We start from the raw sequence: 19,444 nt of genomic DNA, 5'->3' as shown, positions 1-19,444 counted from the left end.
ATAAAGTGCAAACATAATAGCAATTGTATAAACACACACACAAACACGCCTTTAAAGTTTAAAGGCGTGAAATTGGACGGTCTAGCCTTCTGATTAGCTAATCAGAAGGCTAGTTCTGATTAGCGTCACCGCTGTCTCGGTGGAGTTTAATAAACTCGGCCGTCTGCTTCTTGCTATCTAAAATATAACCAGACACTGGTGTAAATTCTCGACTGTCTCATACTTCTGTTTAATAAGTTTTCTGTTTGACGTTTAGTCAGCTGTGTGAAAACCAAGGAGGAACCCACCCGGGGGATTAATAAAGTTTTATTTTATCTAATCTAATAACTTTAATCTCAGCCAAACCGATTTACTCACGAACAAACAAAACACTGAAAAAAGCCCAACAATAACATTTTTAGGTTGTCTAAGTGACTTATATATTACGTTTAACCCGAGCAGCGAAACTCCGCGGTGATCTGAAAATGATGTGCCGGGAGTTGTGCCGTTCTCGGCCGCATCAGTAACCCTCGAGCTCCCGGCTAGCTGTCGAGCTGGTGGGTAGCAGACGCCTCTGAAAACGTCGAAGCACTTTTGCAAATATGGGATATCTTGATAAACCGAGCAGATATTTGATGTTTACACAACTACTTTCTCGCCTGAAAATATGTTAAAAGTTTATTTTGTGACCCAGAAAGATTAGTATGAGTAATTTTAAAACTTAGTAGCGGCCGCCATTGCTGGAAACTGGAGTTTGGCTGGGCCGCGCTATGAATTCTGGGATATGGTAGTAATTTGGACAGCCTTCGGCGCGTCGCTGTGACGTAATCGGTCTACAAATGCGGCCTCAGGAGGATGCAGCCCATGAATTGTATAATATAATCGCAGTATAATCGCAGCCTTTGCGGTTAGAAAATTGCACTTGATCATGTCGCGATATTATCGCAAATGCGATATATCGTTCAGCCCTAATTACGTGGCATCCTACTTGTGACCCTTAACCTTCATAAAGACTCCCTTAACACTGCCCCAGCTTAGCTACAGCCTCAGGTGCAACATCGTCGTCAGTCACCACCACTACTACCTGAAATGACCACCAGCCCAGCAACACTCCAGAACCATCTGGTTTCATCTTTAAATGACAACAAGCTCAACCTCAGTCAGTTTTCCTTTCTGTTCATTTTAGTTAGATCATTTGGCACACAAGAACTGAACTCGACCACTGCCATAGTCTTGTGAACACTACTCAGATGATAGGGTGAAGCGTAGCATTTACCCCTGCTTAAAGATGGCTAACAACCTTTTCCTAAGCACACTGCCCACTAAGTGGTGTCAGAAACATGCAACAGCCTGCTCATCTGCAGAGGAGTCAGGCTTCGTGGTGGACATGCAGCCATATTGTGCTCCCTTCTTTTTTGTTGCGCAGCCACAATGTCTTGTTATGGAATGACGCCATCATTCTCTTGCTTATTGAGGCATTTACAGCTCTGCCACAGTTGATCCACTGTTACTTTACCTCTGGATTACATACTTCATTACAGGTTATAGGTTTGTGATAACAGTCACACAGCATATTCTGCATATTCAGTAAAGAGTGCAATATTTATTAGATAACCATAAAAACATGGCAGTACCTGGGCCACTAACCTAACCCAATCTAGGTGGGTTCAGTTGATGAAAGTTTAGGAGGGGATTCTGCAGCATCCATCTTGACCTGAACTAGTGGCTTTAAGTATAAATAAGCTTGACACAAACGGTGATGTTAATTTAGAAAACAAGCACTTTTGAACGGAACTTGTTCATGTGTGTTTACACTTGAATGTAAATCTACGAGACAAGGGGGTAACACACAGATCACTTCTACAAACCAAATGCTGAAACACTCACTGATATATATATATTTATTTATTTTTTGCTGAATGACAATCATACAGTACTTATAGATTATATACATCCTTTTCTCTTACAAAAATAATGCAGTGTAACGCATTCCTCATGTTTCAGGTCTTGTACACACACAAGTAGTTACCCAAGTACCTCTTTTTGTGCTTTAAAAATAAACAAACTACTTTTTAGTATTAGTCATCATTCACTAACAATTGCAAATACTACCACTGCTGAGTAGAGACGATGCAAACTCGTTAAGAGATACACAACAGAGAATATAACTGTGATAAAAATAGAAGGCGCAATTCTGATTCAGTTAAACTCATCTTCTATCAAAAGAAGAGTCTATAAAGAGATTGATGGTTTTATTCATTATATTTTAATATAAAATCATTAAACAAATTAATTCAGAACTCCAGCTAACCCTGCAGTTTGCAATAACAGGGATTTTTCTCTTCTGGAAATAAGAGAATCTCTCTTCCAGTGAGATAAACCTGGTAAAGAATTGGCCAAATTATCACAGTGTGAGGATTTTTACCAGAACATTTGTAGCTTTTTTCTTTCTTTTTTTTATGTAGGAAAATACAAGGTAAAAATGATCATTGTGTGAAACGGAGAGCATTACAATTAAGAAAGTTGGTATTGGGTTGGGGAGGTTGCCCAGTCGTAATCTCAAGAAGAACCGGTTAACATCAGTGCATCCAAATCCAAAGACTTTATTCTGCATTAAATGATTGTAGCATTGCTATGATACTCTGTGACATCTGTAGGGTGTAAACTCTTGCAAAGCCATGTTACGTGTAGGTCGGTATTCCCTCTGAGAGCCTAGTTACATAGCAACTGCAAGTGTCTAGATTTAATTTGTTTTTGCTTTTTTTTTTTTTTTTTTCTCTAGTGTTCTACAAAAGTGTTATGTAATGTGAAAATTAAAGTGTACCAACATGAGCTACTGTAGTTTTTTTTTTTTTGTTTAATAAAAATGTGCTTGTCTCCTGTCTTTTCAAATCTACTCTGGTGAAGTTTTTACAAGGTTGACATACACGGAGCTTGAGCTCTGCGCAGCTTTTGGCATATTGATGAAGAATTTAGTTTTATTAAATAACGACCAGTCTTATGAGTCAGATGAGCTGATGATAAAGCTCCAGATTTACTATGTAAACTGTTTGGATACAAAGTAGCTGCAGACAAAATTACTCTACTCCTTGCCAAGTACAGCCTAAATAAACAGTCTGAGAAAGGGCAAAAGTCAGATCACTTCATATGCTACCAATTAACCACACCACACACGCGCGCATTATGAATTACAAATACAACAAATGAGAGGTTTGATTATTTCAATAAAAAAAAAAAGGAGCCAGCAGAGACAAAACACGAGGAATAGATTGTGTTATCTGTTGGTGTGCCAAGAAAAACCTAAGGCTGCAAAGCAAATAGCTTCCAGGACCCATTATACTTTTATTTTACCTCCAGGGGACTATTCTCTCTTTTTTGTGGTGCCAAGTGTATTAAATAAAAGGTGTCACACCCTGCCTAGATCTGAAATGTAGGACATAGTCCATTTCAAAACATCAAATCAAATCAAAATTTATTTATATAGCACATATTAAAACAACAGTGTTGACCATAGTGCTTCACAGTCAGTAAAAGCATGAGACAGTTAAAACAAACAATGAAAGAGGACAACAAACAATAGGTAACAACACAACAAGCTAGACCAGCCAACTAGACAGAATCAAAAGCCGAAGTAAAAAAATAAGTTTTAAGACGTGATTTAAAAGACTGGATAGACTCGGCAGTACGAATATGAACAGGGAGGTTATTCCAGAGTCTAGGTGCCACGGATGCAAAGGCCCGGTCACCTCTCGACTTCATTCGAGTCCTAGGTTGTGCTAGGAGCCTGTGATTGGACGATCTAAGTGCTCTGTTGGGATTGTATGAATGGCGTAGTTCAGAAAGATAGTGTTGAGTTACTGGAGCAAAGTAATTACACAATCCAAAAATAAGGACACAGGCAGTATACAGTAGTCTATCATAGTGCTGCTCGTGGGACAATACAGCACTCTGTGTAACACCTAAAAGAAATAAAGCCAGCTGACTGGAATTGCATGAAGGCTTAAAGAGTTTTTAGCTTGCAGATGAGACTGAGTAATAATACTGTAATAGATAGTTTTAGTCATAAATATAACCTCATTTAGGTTAATTCAATCTTGTTGGGCAAATTGTTCTTTAATGCATACCTACAGCTCCCATAACAACAACCATAAAAGGTGTAAGCTTTAAGCCAAATATCTTCTGAGCTCAGTAGCCTTTAGATGTGCAGTCATTAAATCCGCACTTAATCGAACCGCAAGAGAAATGCGACTCAAGTCGATATATGGGCAAGCACTGGCCTTTCTAATGTCTGAGCCAAAAGCTGGACGAAAAAACAGAAAAAGCACCTGTATGCATGACTGCTTCATTTTTCTGATTTGTTTAACAGTTACTAAATTGTGCTTGCATGACTGCAGTAATGAATACAAAATAACCCAATGTTTTGGCAGTGGAAAATGGATTTCAGCAGGTTACCAACATCCTCCAATCATAGAGTAATATGAAGAGAAAGAAAAAAAACTAAAAGAAAAAAGAAAAAAAAGAAAAAAGAACTCTGCCCTGATAACAATAAAGAGAGAATTAGAAGGAAAAGACTAAAAAGGAAGAAAGTGCAACACAGTAAAGAAAAAAAATACAGCGGGTCTAAAATTTCAAATGCAGGTGTCACATTCCTGTTAACCAGCCAGCTGAAACAAATGAAGTGGAGCTGCACACTTAAAGTGCAGAAGACACAAACATGATGAGGAGAGAGCCGATCAGTCTACCAGCACTAAAAGCTAGACCACTGAGTGTAACAGGATGTGGCTTTCAGGACAAATCAATCAATTTAATATGAACTGACCCAGAAAGAACCTCACAGGAAGGAGAAAGAGGTGAAGCTGAAAAAGTTTTTACAGTTGAGGAGTTCTGTTTTTTTAATAACAGAAGGAAGCCAAAACTTACCACAAGGTGGCAGTAAAGCACCAAAGGAAAAACTCTTAGCTGCTCTACAGAATAATGAAAGCAAGCACAGGCAGACAAAAAGCAAAGAAAGAGTTTGTATAAAACTAACTTCCAAAAAATATATAATAAAGTCATGGACTGGATTCTTTCAAACACTGTGCATACAGAAACGCACCATTGACACTTCATTATTTACCTATCACATCACACAGAAACAGCAACCGCCTTCCTCTGGAAGATACTGTATCTGCCACTCCGTAAAAGCTGCTCCAAAACAGCTTGAAAAACACAATAAAGAGCCTAAGGTATTGAACCTAGCATCCAAACATCCTTGGGACATACCAGAATAAACCCCATCTGTGCAACAACCCACCAACCCAAACAATCCAACAGTATGTCCTCATGCCAGACACATAACCACATAACACACCCTGCCTAAAATCCATGAATGCACTCCATGTTTTGACAGCAGAAAACAACCATACATAATATTTGGCAGATTTTTTTTTAATGTACCCCTGGTCAGTGCATGTTGGTTGTGGAAACAATAAGCAGCCTATGTGTTCTGCACAAAATAAAAGAACTGACATATTTTATTCCTTGTAGAATTACATTTTTAAAAAGTATAAACAATGTCCTGATCAGAACAGAGACGAAAAACATGACAAATCATTTGCTGCCCCTACCTGCAGGTAGCGTGTCTGGTAAGCTGAAAGGGCCTCACCCAGAGGAACCACAACTTTCTCCACATTGCGCTGGTGGGAGTGAGCCCGGATGTCAGGACTGTCTTCTGAACGTAGCTCAATATGGGAGATGAGCAAATTGGAGATCACAGATTGCACCGACTGGAAGGATGAAGTGAGGCGGATTGCAGATTAAAGTCTACTCACTTTTAGGTCACAGCGCAGAAAAAAAAAGTGCATCTTTCTCACCTTTGTATCTCCTCCTGGGGTGGCGCTAAGAGCCAGTATGCGGAACTGCAAAGTCTGGCTGCCGAGCAGTTTGATGACCTAATGAAGAAGACCAAGCATTAGACATCATCTCCACTAAATCTGGACAGTTTACATAACTTTTACTGCAAAAAACCCAAAACTAACCATTAAGATTTAGTTCTTTAGTTCACACTTATACAACTTCATGATGTCAAGCTTTGATTATTTCTCCAAAGTGTGTGTACCTGGCAGTAAGCATGGTTGCCCAGCGCTTTGTGTGCTTCATCGATCACCACGCACTTTACCTGCTGGGCCGGGCAGGTGTCTCTGGACAGATCATTAACCATGACCTGAGGCGTGAGGAAGAAGACCCGCTTGGATCTCCAAACCTCTTGTCTCTGCTTTGCTGCTGTGCTACCTATGAAGCGGTAGATGCAGAATTTGAAAAGGGGGAAGATGGGTGTTGTGCATCAGATTTTATGTGATTTTCTTTTTTTTACCTGTCAGCTCAGCCATGTGTGCTTGTGGGATCCCCATCACTTTATAACAGGCCTCAATCTGTTGGGCCACTAGAGGCTTGGTGGGAGCCATGAAAACAATCTTGCCTGATGGATACCAGCGATAGAAATTGTACATAACCACAGAAGCTATAAAGGTCTTTCCCAGACCAGTGGGAAGACATACCAGAGTGTTCTGAAAGAGGGCAGCCTCTGATATCTTCAGCTGGTACTCCCTGATAGGATAGTTGGTCGGGTAGATCCATACCTTAGCTGAGGAACTGTCAAAGCCAGGGAAGTCAGGATATGTCTGCCCACCTGAGGGGGTTAGAGAAAACGTGGGCTCTTCTGTTCTGGCAGGGTTGTCATGCTGGAAACATTTAGCATTATCAAGCTGGAGGCTTCTTTCAGCTTCATACACGGCGACCACCATCAGATCATCGTCTTCATCTTCATACGCAGGCGTGGGGTCCTCAGTCCCCACTGGGTTCGCTAATGTATATGCTGACCCGTGACCATTTTCAGACCAGAGGGGATAAGAAGGAAGGTGAGCTGTAGCTACCTGGGGACTGTTGCCTGGAGTTGTTCTGGGGCGCCCAGCAGCATTTTTGCCATCTTTTATCGGGTTAACAACTTTGTTTTGGGAGACGGAGACACCCCAAGTCTGAAATAAAGTCTTCTGGTTTGAACCGCCACTCATTTTCATTACCGGCGGCGAAAAACTTTAAGGGGAAAACGCCATGTGAAGAGCAGCAACATTGCAAGAAGACCGTCTAGAACGCAAACACCCGGTCATTTCCGCCGACGTTTTCCAAAATAAATCACTTCACGTTGAGAAAAATTATTTTACACAACTATTTATGGTTCATATATTTGTAAACTGTACAAAATTACACTTATGACCATATATGAAAGGTTAATCTGAAAATATGTAAATATGTTGTTATATCTTACAAGGGCAACCTTTTATTTTTTAGATTTGGCACAGGAAGTAAATAAAAGCTTTGAGTTACGCTCCCGCTCTCCGTAGCGGCATAGTCATGTTACCATAGCAATGGAGAGAAGCAAATGGGAGAAAACAATCGTAAATTTGCAGGTAATTTATCTGCTGTCGATGATACATGTTTATACGCAGAGTAATTTTTCAGGGTGTCTTTTCTGTGCTACGTTTAGCTTCCTAGCCACTCTTGCTTTCTCAGGAAAACAGGTGCTAACGTCTGCTATAGTTAGCATTCATATGATAGTGAGACTACAATTACTCCTTTCCTCGCCACAGGCATGCTCGCGTGGATATCTGGTAAGGAAAGAAGTCTGCAAAGCACGCGAAGACTTTGAAGACATCGTGAAGGAGATTGACGGGCGCCTGACGCATTTAAAGTGGACGGACACGCTGATCTCTATTCCCCAGTTCATAGACACGGTAAGTGGCATTTATGCGAATAAGGGTGACGTTTAATACCCCACATACAAAATGTTCTCATGCATTTGCTTTTTGCTTTTTCAGGGCAGCCTACGTCCACCACCCAGCAGCCCTGCCACTAAGCCTCTAAATCCAGAGACAGATGTCAGTGCTACTCCCCAGATCCCTGCACTCTCACCAGAGAACAGAGATCATCACTGTGCCCTGCTAGAGAAGACAGAAGCAGAGAGAGATGATTCACAGACCTGTTTACCCAGCAGCAGCTCTATTAGAGGGGAAGGAGAGGGCCAAAGACAAAGCGGTGTGGTGGAGAGCACAGCAGGGTCGTCATCTGTCTGGAGCAGTGTTGAGTTAGATATGAACTATACTCAGTCTCATAAAGGTATATTAAAGTTTCACACAAAGTGGAGCCATGTTGTGTGCGTGTGTAGAAGGTGTTTTAAAAAATATTGCCTCTTGTTCAGTCTTTAAGAAATTTACAGTCACAATTTTCAAGATTCAAAGAAGATGCATTCACACAGTCCTTAATTTAGTTATAAGGGCTGGTAACTCCCAAAAGGATTAACAAATCTCTTTGGGAATCCTTCTGCCAAATGAAACATGTGTAGTTACCTGCTGTGGTGACCCGTTGTGAATAAAAGAGAAGCCTAATGTAGCTTTTGCCTCTAAAAATAGAATCACAGAAGCTTAAAAAGTAGAATGCAATCAGTGTTCACCTGCATTAATTACACAGTTTGTCTAGCCTCAAATGTGTTAATCCAAAACTGAATTTGGTGAAACCTTTTGAGCCGTTTCGAATTCGCCATCCCTCCATCAGGTTCTCATCGGTACTGCTTGACTCAGGAGGTGCCCCGTACCCCAGAGGCCCTGCGTTTCCATAGAAGCACCCTGACCATGGAGCTGCTCTGGCTTCAGCAGGCAATTGACAGCAGGAAAAAGGTAAGGCGAAGAAAGAGAGAGATGTAGTGCTTCCCTACGTTTATTCAGCAGTGACAGTCTCCCGCTGTAATAAAATTGCTTCTGCTCCATAGTGGAATTTATTTACTGGTTCCCAAAATAAGTTCATCCAGCAGGTCTGAGAAGCAGCCTTCGTTCTAGAGCCTACATCCAACAATCAGATAACAAATGTTAATTTTGCAGTAAGTGTCAACAGTGACTTATTACGGACAGTCCAAACCCCCCAGCTACAAACATGCACGCTGGATGGTTCGGCCCATTTTCTCCCATGTATTAAGCGTGTAAATCAGGTAGAAGCATGTTTAGCTGTCGGTACCCTTTACCCTCACACTGAGAGCTGATTTAAATCCTTTAATTTATCTTTAACACATTTCGTTGCTTCCGTGAGGCGCCCTTCAGCACCAGAGTGTGTAAATTTGCCAAGATGTGGAGCAACACTTTTTATAGATGTGTTGTCATGCACTGAGAATGCACTCATCCAGACATGCAGAAGAACATGTTACTTTTAGTGACTGTTTTCTTTCTTTTTTCCTACAGTACTTGTCGCTGAAGGATAAACTTAGTGTGTCCTGACGGCATCGTTACCATGAACTGGACTTAAACATGTGGGAGTGATGCCTTCATGTACGCAGGAACCTGCTGCACTGAGTACCTTTTTCGTGTTTGGCACAAGTTAATAAACCTGTATATTGTGTATTTTCATGTATATAAATAAAATAAATGCTATTTTACTACAACGTTTTCTTTGTTGTGCTGTCTACCGCTTGGGCTTCACTTGGAGCATTAACTGTGCCAGTTTTAGATGGTTTACAATTGTGCATGGAGAAGTTTTGTTCACTAAAGTCCAGGTGAGCATGCTTCCCAGGAGCTCATATTTCTGAGCTATCACTATCACTCATTTCATTAGGAAATTATCCTTCAAATGTTCACAGCAATCTCCTATTAAACACCTGTTGTCCTCTGGTATTTAAGTCCTTATAGAGAACCCAGGGAAAGAAAAATATTTATAAGTTAAAGCTGAACTTTTCCTCGTTACTCCCTTGAGAGATCTTCTGTTGTGCTTGGATATTTAATATTTACGAAAAAGAATCACCTGGCTGTTTCACTTGCTCTCACTTCTATGCTTGATGGATTTGGCCTTTTTTTTTTTCTTCTTTTTTTAACCTGCCTGTAGAGGTTATCTTATTGATTCAGCTTACAGCGCAGGAGACCCACCCGTTCTCCCCTCCTCTTGCCTGTCTCTTTTGTTGTGGTTTCTGCCGATGGTTTGGCCCACAAAGCCAGTCATTGCTGGCCACGCTGCTATGGCAACCAGGAAATACTCACCGCCATCAGTGGAGTAGTGTCCGTGTGAGAGTGTTTGAATGTGAAGGGGATAGAGAGGAGCAGAACGTGGTGAGGGGGAGCCCAGACAGACCACTACCACAACAACAGCAGAGACTGATCTTCACCTTTGGCTTTTCTGCAGTTTTCCCTCTTAATTCTTCACCGAGCATGTGAGTGACAGAGCATTGTTTGGCACTTTGGAGTGGTAGCTGGATCATTTGTTTGTGTTAATGTGTGACTTTTGGAAATGTGTGAACCCAAAGAATGTAGTGTGTGTGTGTGTGTGTGTGTGTGTGTGTGTGTGTGTGTGTGTGTGTGTGTGTGAAAAGGTTCAGTAAATGCAATTATTAGGTGCAATGAATGAGAATACATGCATGCATATATGCACTCAGAGATGGCTGCCAGCTCTGCAGCTGCATCTCTGCTGCCTCCAGTGAAGAGTGTGGTGGTGTATAGGAATGGAGACCCCTTCTACAGTGGACGCAGGTTTGTGGTCAACCAGCGACAGGTGGTCACCATGGAGGCATTTCTGAATGAAGTGACCCAGAGCATCGGTGCCCCTCTTGCCGTCAGGACTCTGTACACCCCCAGGCAGGGCCACCGAGTCACAGACCTGCAGGATCTACGGACAGGAGCCCAGTATGTTGCTGCTGGCTTTGAGAGATTCAAGAAACTCGAGTGAGTACAACAAAATGAAGTTATTTATACTTGATGTCTGGAAAACAGATCAAGTACTGTGTTAGGGTTTTCTTAGTTATATCCCTTGTCTTTATGCACAGTTACCTGAACGTGAGAACAAAAAAGCAACCCACTGCTCGTGAGGAAACCCAGGTAGGCTTTCATTTCATTTCAGTCCTTTTAAGGAATCTGTAACTGATTAATCCTAGCCTAACCAAGAGGAATGCACCACCAGGCTACAGTCATATCAAGCTGATCATTTCAACTCCTTCCAAGTCAAATTTAAAAAGAGTGCAGGATTTTTTGTTTATTGACGCAACCTTATTCGCCTTTAAAAGTGACGACCCATTCTTATGAGCAAGTATTAGCCGTGCATGTCCCCTGTTATCCTCCTATTGAAGTCACAGGCTGTTAGGTAGATTAGCGGATATAATGGGCTAATGACTGCACTGTCCATCAAACACTCAGTCACTCAGAACTTGCAGGGTACTCTCATGTGACAGCTTCATTAATTTCAGCGAGATATTGCAACGTCAAACGATTTCATCAAGAAAATTATCCTTTCTCTTCGGCTGAACTCAACCTTTTCAGTAAAATGAAAGGCAGGCAGTGCACAGTGACGAGGATGCTAGGATTAGGCATAATGAAGCTCCCTTAGCATTCACACTAAATTGATTTCAAAGCCACACACACTTTAGAGCCACTCACGACAAGTACTTGTTTTATATTCTGACCTGCTGGCAGGACTGACCTCTTAGTGTTTCTGATGTAGAGCGATCTATTAGTCTTACTTTTATGAACAAAAAACATACATGAGTATAGAATAAGCGTGCATAGATGCTATTTTGGATAAGTGTTTGTTTGTTTTTTAGGTGGGGCCTTTGGCTTTAAAGTCTTACATGTCTGTATTGTGGTTGCTGTGGAGATACACAAGAAGTGTGCCCGTATGTTGAGTGTTTGTGTTTGAAGTTTTTATGCTTCCACCCAGTGTAATCAGGGCTGTGTACATGTTCAGGCAGGCCTAATACTCAAATTCTGAGCCCTCCTTCTGGATTCAGACACATTGTAAATAATTAAACGTCTGCCACTTTAAAGAAGGAAAAAAAAACAATAACGAGGAGATTATCAGAGCCCACTGATTTAGCTCAACTAGAGGCAGACATGGATATTGGCTCCAGATTTCATTACTATGCGACGACATGGGTGAGGGCCCTCAGATAAGACACGGCGTGTCTAAATGCACCATCCGAGGAGTCTTGGAGTGACGTCAGTTTCCATGGCTGCAGCACTTGAGCTGATATGAGCTGAATACACTTTTCGGATAATGATTTTCTTGGCGATATGCATGCAGTGGTATTTATGTGCAGGACAGGAATGATGTAAATCTGTTAAGGGAATTTTGAAACTTGATGAAAAATTGACAGCATTTGATGTTCTGCAGTGGCAAGCATCTGATTTTATGTTGGTCCCCTCTAGGTCAAAGCAATCCAGAGGCCGAATGTGTCAGCTAAATGGAGGAAGTATATACCTGTGCCTTGCATTATACAGTGAGTTGGAAGAACTGCTTATCGGAGGCATATATACATAGTATCAGAAATGTATTTATTTATTTTTTACATACAGTTTGCTGGCAGTACCATTGCTTTCATTTTGGATTAAATTATCTCTGCACCTACTGGATGAGAGGAAATTTTGTCCTTAAGATCTCCAGAGAATAAACTGCTACTACTGGCTTCCCCTGATGTTTCCTTTAGCAACACTTTTGGGGAGTTTGAAAAAATCAACAACACCCTAATCTTTGCCCTGAAAACAAATATCCACGTTTCCCAGACTTATACCAAAATCAATTTCACATTAAAGTAATGCAACTGTAGGAAGATTTAATATCGTTGCTGTGGCTAATTAAACTATCATTCATTATTCCTTGATTGCTAAATAATTGTTCCTAATCTTTCATTTAAGGAAACCACTGGGAAACTATCTTTTCACAACCAGCTTAGACCAGTAGTAACAATTACCAGTTCTTAACTCTTTCATCACATATCTGCATACAAGAATTAAGATGTTTCTTGTTATGTTCAGCGTTTTTCGAAATGGAGACCTCCTGTGTCCACCGTTCCGATTCATCATTCCTCGGAGCATGCAGCAGGACCTGGATCAGATCTTGAGTCTAATCACAGAGAAGGTCAGCCTAAGGACCGGTGCGGTGCGCAGGTCAGTGACACCATTACACAGAAGGTCAAAAACATTCCCAATAGCTCTGTGAAATACAAACAGAAAGATCTAATAAAGTAAATATCGAACCCCTGTACGTTTTTCAGGTTGTGTTCTCTAGAAGGAGTGGCCGTGTCCTCAGCTGGGGAGCTGGAGACTGGCCGCTGCTATGTTGCCGTGGGAACTGAGAGGTTCAAGAAACTCCCATATGTGGAGCTATTAATCTCCAAAACTACAGAGAGGTACAATCATGGAAGTTCCTTTGTAAAAAACAAAACAAAACCCGTGCTTGTGTCAGTCTGTGCTAACACATGAATAATAATCAGACGACTGGAAACAAGAAGAGAACAATATCCCACACATTCCTCTCTCCCATTTTTTAATAACTATGTTTCTTCATTTTGTAGCTATTACCCTGGGAAGAGAAGGATGTTAAGGAGAGCTGAGGTAATCCTCCTCCTCTCTCTCTGCATTCAGTTACTTGCTTTATTTTCATGTCTTAAAATACAGTTTTAGGATCGTTATTTTCCAGCCTAAATGTCAGGTCTGATTGGCAGCTGTCAGAAGAAAACATTAACAGGCTATGAACAACTTCTGTTTTTTTCCCCATTAGAACAGGAAAGCAGGAAGTGGGCCTGAAGACCAATGCAGTGACTCAGCTCTCCTTGACTCCCCAGAGGTAAAACAAACAAACAAGTCTCCACTGACTTATATTCACACTATATGATGCTATATTATGAGTATTTATATAATTTAGTGTTTGTTATGTAACATATTCAATGTGACCCATGAATTTCAGTCAGACGGTCGGAGGGTGAAGTCAACAGGAGATGAAGCTGCAGCCCCACAAGCTTCCCAGCAAAGGAGCAGGAGAGAGGGAGCAGATGAGACCTCTACGTTTTTTGCCAGGCCGGTCAAGATCCGGAAGAATCGAATGCAAACGAGACCACCGCTCAGCAATGGATCTGGTGAGGATTTCATGAAATCCAATCAGTCTTAAGGAGTATCTCCACTTTTTGGTGGTAAAAAACTTTTGATATCTACCCATGACAGGCCAGCCCAGTGTATTTAAAAGTTCAGCACAGAAAAGGAGAGAAGAGGTACGAGGGGCAGAGGAGGTGCAGGAGGATGAAAATACAGCTACAGAGCTTCCTGTTGATCAGGTTAGCTTCAGGCACCTCTGCGTCATTTCAGACTCATAATTGAATAGAAGATAATTAAATGCTAAAATATGACTGAGGTGGGCGCGTTTGTCTGCCCTTAATATTATAGAAGTGAGATTAAATCTAAATTTTAATCATATTTCCTTTCCAAAGAGAGCTGCAGAAATAGTGGAGGAGGAGGAATTAACTAACCCAGAGGATCCTCTGCAGAACAAACAGATGGTAGGCATTTTTTATGCCATATCTAACATGTTTTGTTAGATATGAGAAATAACACTCATCACTCACTCCTGTACAAGCAAAACCAAAAATACCACTGAATAATAGTTGTCCTGCATGCATGTGGAGTAATTATTAATTCACTGTCACAAGGACAGTACATGCATGCTGCACATTTTGAACAAAAGCATTAAAAAAAAACACTATTTATTTCTCTCAAGAGACAAGCACAAATTATCAAGGGTGAGCAGCACGACGACGAGGAGCACCCACACAAGTACAGTGGAAAGCAGGTACGGTTCGTGTGGGTGGGTTGTTTACATTTAATCGTAATTCACGTGTTCACATTAAAAGGGTTACCCATTTTTGTTCTTGTGCCGTTAAAAGGCATTACTATCTGAAGAGGAGCAGGAGTCCAAAGCTGAAATACTGGTACACACTCACACCCACGAGTAGCTAATTAATCAATTGAACAAATACAGAACTTCAGCACGTGGAGGCAAAATCTTTGTGACTTTCATTTCAAAAGGAGCTGAAGCAGACGTCTTCAAAGTCGAGGCCTTCGTTGTCTAGCAGCCACGCAGAGCACAGAAAAGAAAAGGCAAGTTTACCAACTTCACACCCTATAACACCATCGCGTTTTTACTGGCATCAATATAACCAAGGCATTAAACTCGTCTTGCTGATAGCTTTTGCCTTTACACTGATTTAGTGTCGTTGCTGTGACAGGAGATCCTGCAGGATGCGCCGTCGGTTGCAACAGAACAAAACCACCATCATCAGGAGGTCACGGCATCCTAACAGTTTCACATCGCATGAATGTTTGATTAAATTAGTAGTACTTTAACTGTGATAATGAGCCAAATAACAACATTAATGTATGTTTGTTTTATTGTAGAAAATGTAAGCGTGAGAAGTGCAAGCAGAACAAACACTACAACAGGTGGATACACTATCAGAAGCTCTACAAGCTTCAACTAAAACTGATTGAAGTTTATTGTATCGTACACCCGTTTATGACATTGTCCATTCAGTTTTACAGGCATGATTCTTATGTTGATACTGTGTAGATGTTCAATGCTGCAATATATTCACTATGCGTACAGAAAAAAAAAACATTTTTTAGGGTAAATCTTAAACCTATACTGAAAAATGAGTGACTACTAAATGAGTGTTGGGGAACAGTAGTGTTGCCAAGAATTTATTGATTAAATATCAGCAACAACACAGGAACAGAGCACAATATTAACAGTCATCTGTACAGTGTCTTGTATCAATTAAATGTGACAATAAACATATATATTACTGTACATGTGACCAATTTCTGAACTCTTTACACAGTTAAAGTCTTTTTCTTTCAAAAGTAGTTTGGAAAATAAAAGCAGTATATTACGAGTAAACAGTAAAAGGAAAGGCGAAAGATGAAAATTTTATCCTCAAGCTATACAACAACATTGTCCCCTCCTGCCTTGCTCTTACTCTACAGCAGGCTAAAGGCAGCCACCACAAACTGTCCCCATTAAACCAGAAGCTGACATCTACCCCGGGCTTATTTATATGTGGTCTCTGCAGGATCTATGCAGATGCCAGTCAGCTGCGGAGCATTTAAAAGTAAAAGTTAACAACCACCGCTTTTCTATGCGAGCGTCATAAATCGAGTCAAGCTCTGTGGTGAACTCTCCATGAACCCGCTTCCCCCCCTCAACATGGTGTGAGAGTTTTCTGGACAGGCCTTTTGAAGCTTGAGTTTGTTTAGACACAATTCTCCCATCAGCATCGCCGCTCTCAGGAGCTGCTCTCTGAATCTAAATCGTCTTCTTCAGTCCTGCTCCAGCTTCATTGCCCGTCTTTCCATTTACGGCGAAGGATTTATTTGAAGGCGCAGAGGAATTGGCTTAAATCCTGATCTCCTTCAGTACACGGGTTGGGTCAAATTCTGATTCCCAGTATCTCTGTCAATATCATCAATGGAGCTTATAATACACAGAGTGATGCCAGCCATGGTGAGGAACATTCCTACGACAGCCTCTGCAGACAGATGTGTGGGCAAGGATATCAAGATAGTTAAAGTTAAAAAAAATGTATTTATTAATTAGGTACGGTCATGGTACAAAGAAATGTCACCCTCTTTCAGTTCAGTTAGCATGTCTTAGCACAACTTCAGATGAACAACAACATATTAAACTGTGTCATTATTAATTAAACAAAAACTAAACCAAAATACAGACGAAGTGTGTAAAAAATTAAGTACAACTCATTATTCAATAGCTTGCAGAACAATTTTTAACAGCAATAACTTGAAGTAATCGTTTTCTGTATGACTCAATCTGTCACATCATTCTGGCCCAATCACCTTTACAATGTTGCTTCAGTTCATTGAGGTTAGCGGGGATTTGTTTAAGCACAGCATTTCAGGTTGACGTCTGGACTTTGACTGGGTCATTGCAACACCTCTATTCTTTTCTTTTGCAGCGATTCTGTTGTAGCTGTGGTGTTGCAAGGGTTAGGATCAAGTCACGCTTTAGCTGTCAGACACACATGTAGCCTCTCATTTGACTAGAACACCTTGGCTTACGGATGCTGACACAGTGACTGCAAGGTGCAGTTACTGGTCCTGTGGATGCAGAACAAGTCCAAATCATCACCCCTCCATCACTGTGCTGACTGTTGGTATGAGGTGTCTGTGCTGATTCGCCGTGTTTGATTTTTGCCAAATGTGACTCTGTGCATTATCACCAAACATTTCTATTTTGGTCTCGTCACTCCAAAGGACATTGTTCCAGGAGATTTGCGGTTTGTTCAGCTGCAGCTTTGCAAACCACAGCTCTGCTGCCATGTTCTTTTTAGAAAGCTGAGGCTTTGACCTGGTAACCCTTTGAAACAAGCCATACTTGTTCAGTCTTTTTCTAACTGAACTGTCATAAACTTTAACATTTAACATGCTAACGGAGGCTTGTAGAGTCTGAGATGTAGCTCTTGGTTTTCTTTTTTTCAAGTTTGTCTGAGAATTGCACAATCTGACCTTGGGATTAATTTCCTGGCATGTCCACTCTCTGGAAGTATGGTAATTGACCTAAATGCTTTTCCACCGAATAATGACATCTGTAATCTACTAATCTGGCTCCTAAATACCCTATTAATTCCTGTAGAAGAAGTAAGGTTGTATTTAGCGTTTCACATAATCCTTCTTCATTTGGCTTAGTTTACGTTACATAAATAATGACAGCGTGTAATATGCTATGTTCTTTAGTACAACCGACACTGTATTTACTTAATTTGAAGAACTGCAAAGCATCAGATGATTTTTATTGCTTCCTGATATGTAAAACCTTTGAATTAGAGAGTGGTTAATTTTCTTTTTAATCATGACTCTAAACAGCTTAAAGTCTGACTTTCAAAATCAGCATCTGAATCTTTCCTTTTCTAGATAAATACCACCGGTTGTGTGACTGGCCTCATTATTTTAAAAAAAGCAAACAAATGTAGTGTTATCACATGAGTGACTTACGTTTGCCTCCAATCTCTTCCCCCAGAAACTTGCCAGTTAGCAGAGTGCAAAGGAGGGTGAGGGAGTTGGCTACAGGAACAGCAAATGATAACTCTGGATGAGAAGAAAGGTTTTTAAAAAAAAATGAATTTCTAGTCTACAAAGAAGGCATACAGTGACAGTCTGTGTCAAGTAAAGCAATAAAAGTAATTTCTCAAACATGTTCCATTAAGTATGATGATTTTCTGCTTGTAGTGTTTAAAAGAAATTACATTTAACATTTATCCAGTAAGCCATGTGAAAAACTAATCTACGGTGGCTTATTGGCATTTGATACAGGAAATTCTGGTATGATCTGATATAAAGTAAATATAGGGCCAGTAATACTGATACTAAACCAATACCGATACTTTTAGCCTATACATATAGCTTATATAGGTATATCAGTGTGTCATGACTCATGGGATGAATCATCATTTGAAATTTTGAACACATTTTAATGACCATTAAAACTTTGTGATTTACTGTGATTTTGACTACTTTTCAAAATAATAACACTTATAACTTAAACACTTATAAGGTTTTCATGCATTCAGAAACAGTTTTTTTTGTTTTGTTTTTTTGGAGACCTGGAATGTAAATGTACCTGGCTCTAAAGCACTTTGGGTCAACTTCTGTTGTTTAATTATGCTGTAGGCTATAAATAAACAGACAGATAGTCAACACAAAAAGGTTCAGCCATTCTTCATAGCGCATGTTTGAGATATATTTCCAAAAAAACCCAAAACCCCAAAACACTTTATTTAACACAGAAACAAAATATCGATCGGATACAATACCACCGCTGGTATCGATACACTCAATATTTGGCCCGATCCGCACACCTCTATTGGTAAGTTCTCATTAGTGTTTCAGGCTACACTTGTGCTAGGTCTCACCTGTGGTTGAAAGTGTGTAATAGTAGACCACTGAACCACTCTGGTTTAACAGAAATGGGACCAGGTACTGTAGAGCAACACAAGGGAGAGGGAGCAACTGAGCCAGTTACAGTAACATACAGTCTACCTTAAAATGCGCGAATCTGCTGTCTCAAAACCTACCTTGATGTTAAGAAAGAGAAACCTGAGCTCCGCCAGCAGCTGTGCCACTTTGCTGGTTTTTGTCACATTTTCTATCCCCTCGGTGCCTCTCTTTAGGAAAGGGTTGGTGCAGCCCCACAGCACTGACACCAACAGGAGACTCAGCAGCTCGACTGCAACACATTAAAACGAGCTTACTTCCTTAGCATAGGTAGTAAGATGCTAACTACTCCTGGCTTAGCTTTGCGTTGTTAATTCTGGTGAGGAGGTGGAAACTTGCAAATATACATTTAAATGAAAATACAGACGAAATCTTCAAATTCTTGACAACTAATATGATTTTTAAGGGAAACAATAGATTATGGCCAACTCACCTACGGTCACCATCGTCCTGGTTGTCAACAGTCGCTATAAGTCGCGTTCAAGATTGTTTTCAGTTGTTAGCGAACATTATTCAAACGAATAAATTCATAGTGCAAGAATTTAAAGTGCAAATCCTTAAACTTGTCCAAGAAATGTGCAAAAATAAATTGGTGAGGACTGTTTCTCTCATTTGCAGCTTCTGGTCGTTGG

General features: G+C 40.6%; 4 protein-coding genes across 4 annotated transcripts in view; 2 read left to right on the top strand and 2 right to left on the bottom strand.

Moving 5' to 3' along the window:
* The window catches only part of fancm (FA complementation group M), a 43,082-nt gene extending 36,034 nt beyond the window's left edge, over positions 1–7,048 (bottom strand). The window contains exons 1-4 of the mRNA XM_085342544.1: positions 6,332–7,048; positions 6,077–6,249; positions 5,832–5,909; positions 5,586–5,744 (exon numbers count right to left, since the gene is read on the bottom strand). Coding sequence (XP_085198670.1) covers positions 5,586–5,744; positions 5,832–5,909; positions 6,077–6,249; positions 6,332–7,034 — 1,113 coding nt within the window. The 5' untranslated portion in view covers positions 7,035–7,048. The remainder of the gene's footprint in view (positions 1–5,585; positions 5,745–5,831; positions 5,910–6,076; positions 6,250–6,331) is intronic.
* A 316-nt stretch (positions 7,049–7,364) lies between these two features.
* Positions 7,365–9,302, top strand: iqcc (IQ motif containing C). Its single transcript, XM_085343484.1, has 5 exons — positions 7,365–7,424; positions 7,605–7,748; positions 7,833–8,130; positions 8,566–8,687; positions 9,243–9,302. The coding sequence occupies exons 1-5, from the start codon at positions 7,383–7,385 to the stop codon at positions 9,276–9,278; spliced, it is 642 nt and encodes a 213-aa protein (XP_085199610.1). The 5' UTR covers positions 7,365–7,382; the 3' UTR covers positions 9,279–9,302.
* Positions 9,303–10,401: 1,099 nt separating this feature from the next.
* dcdc2b (doublecortin domain containing 2B) lies at positions 10,402–15,106 on the top strand. Its single transcript, XM_085343345.1, has 14 exons — positions 10,402–10,709; positions 10,811–10,862; positions 12,186–12,256; positions 12,792–12,923; positions 13,031–13,165; positions 13,331–13,370; positions 13,537–13,602; positions 13,723–13,891; positions 13,977–14,086; positions 14,240–14,308; positions 14,527–14,598; positions 14,693–14,737; positions 14,835–14,906; positions 15,035–15,106. The coding sequence occupies exons 1-14, from the start codon at positions 10,402–10,404 to the stop codon at positions 15,104–15,106; spliced, it is 1,413 nt and encodes a 470-aa protein (XP_085199471.1).
* Positions 15,107–15,633: 527 nt separating this feature from the next.
* On the bottom strand, positions 15,634–19,308 carry tmem234 (transmembrane protein 234). The gene is made up of 5 exons (XM_085343222.1): positions 19,246–19,308; positions 18,893–19,044; positions 18,731–18,797; positions 17,814–17,906; positions 15,634–16,333 (listed from the first exon to the last, which is right to left on the bottom strand). Exons 1-5 carry the CDS (start codon positions 19,256–19,258, stop codon positions 16,218–16,220), a joined length of 441 nt encoding a protein of 146 aa, XP_085199348.1. The 5' UTR covers positions 19,259–19,308; the 3' UTR covers positions 15,634–16,217.
* Between the last annotated feature and the right edge of the window lie 136 nt (positions 19,309–19,444).

Source organism: Diplotaxodon limnothrissa, linkage group LG19, assembly GCF_057381915.1.
Source record: "Diplotaxodon limnothrissa isolate DT_005_m linkage group LG19, D_limnothrissa_male_GT1.1, whole genome shotgun sequence".
Lineage (NCBI taxonomy): Eukaryota > Metazoa > Chordata > Actinopteri > Cichliformes > Cichlidae > Diplotaxodon > Diplotaxodon limnothrissa.
The sequence above is the reverse complement of the archived record's forward strand: the minus strand, read 5'-3'. Positions and strand labels throughout refer to the sequence as shown.

Coding starts and splice junctions, on each gene's coding strand:
- iqcc (XM_085343484.1), top strand. CDS start 7,383: ATGGAGAGAAGCAAATGGGAGAAAACAATCGTAAATTTGCAG. Junction 7,425..7,604: donor AAACAATCGTAAATTTGCAG/GTAATTTATCTG, acceptor TCCTCGCCACAG/GCATGCTCGCGTGGATATCT. Junction 7,749..7,832: donor TTCCCCAGTTCATAGACACG/GTAAGTGGCATT, acceptor TTGCTTTTTCAG/GGCAGCCTACGTCCACCACC.
- dcdc2b (XM_085343345.1), top strand. CDS start 10,402: ATGCATGCATATATGCACTCAGAGATGGCTGCCAGCTCTGCAGCTGCA. Junction 13,371..13,536: donor GGATGTTAAGGAGAGCTGAG/GTAATCCTCCTC, acceptor TTTCCCCATTAG/AACAGGAAAGCAGGAAGTGG. Junction 13,603..13,722: donor CTCTCCTTGACTCCCCAGAG/GTAAAACAAACA, acceptor CATGAATTTCAG/TCAGACGGTCGGAGGGTGAA.
- tmem234 (XM_085343222.1), bottom strand. Junction 17,907..18,730: donor TTACACACTTTCAACCACAG/GTGAGACCTAGC, acceptor CTTCTCATCCAG/AGTTATCATTTGCTGTTCCT. Junction 16,334..17,813: donor GGAAGAGATTGGAGGCAAAC/GTAAGTCACTCA, acceptor ATCTGTCTGCAG/AGGCTGTCGTAGGAATGTTC.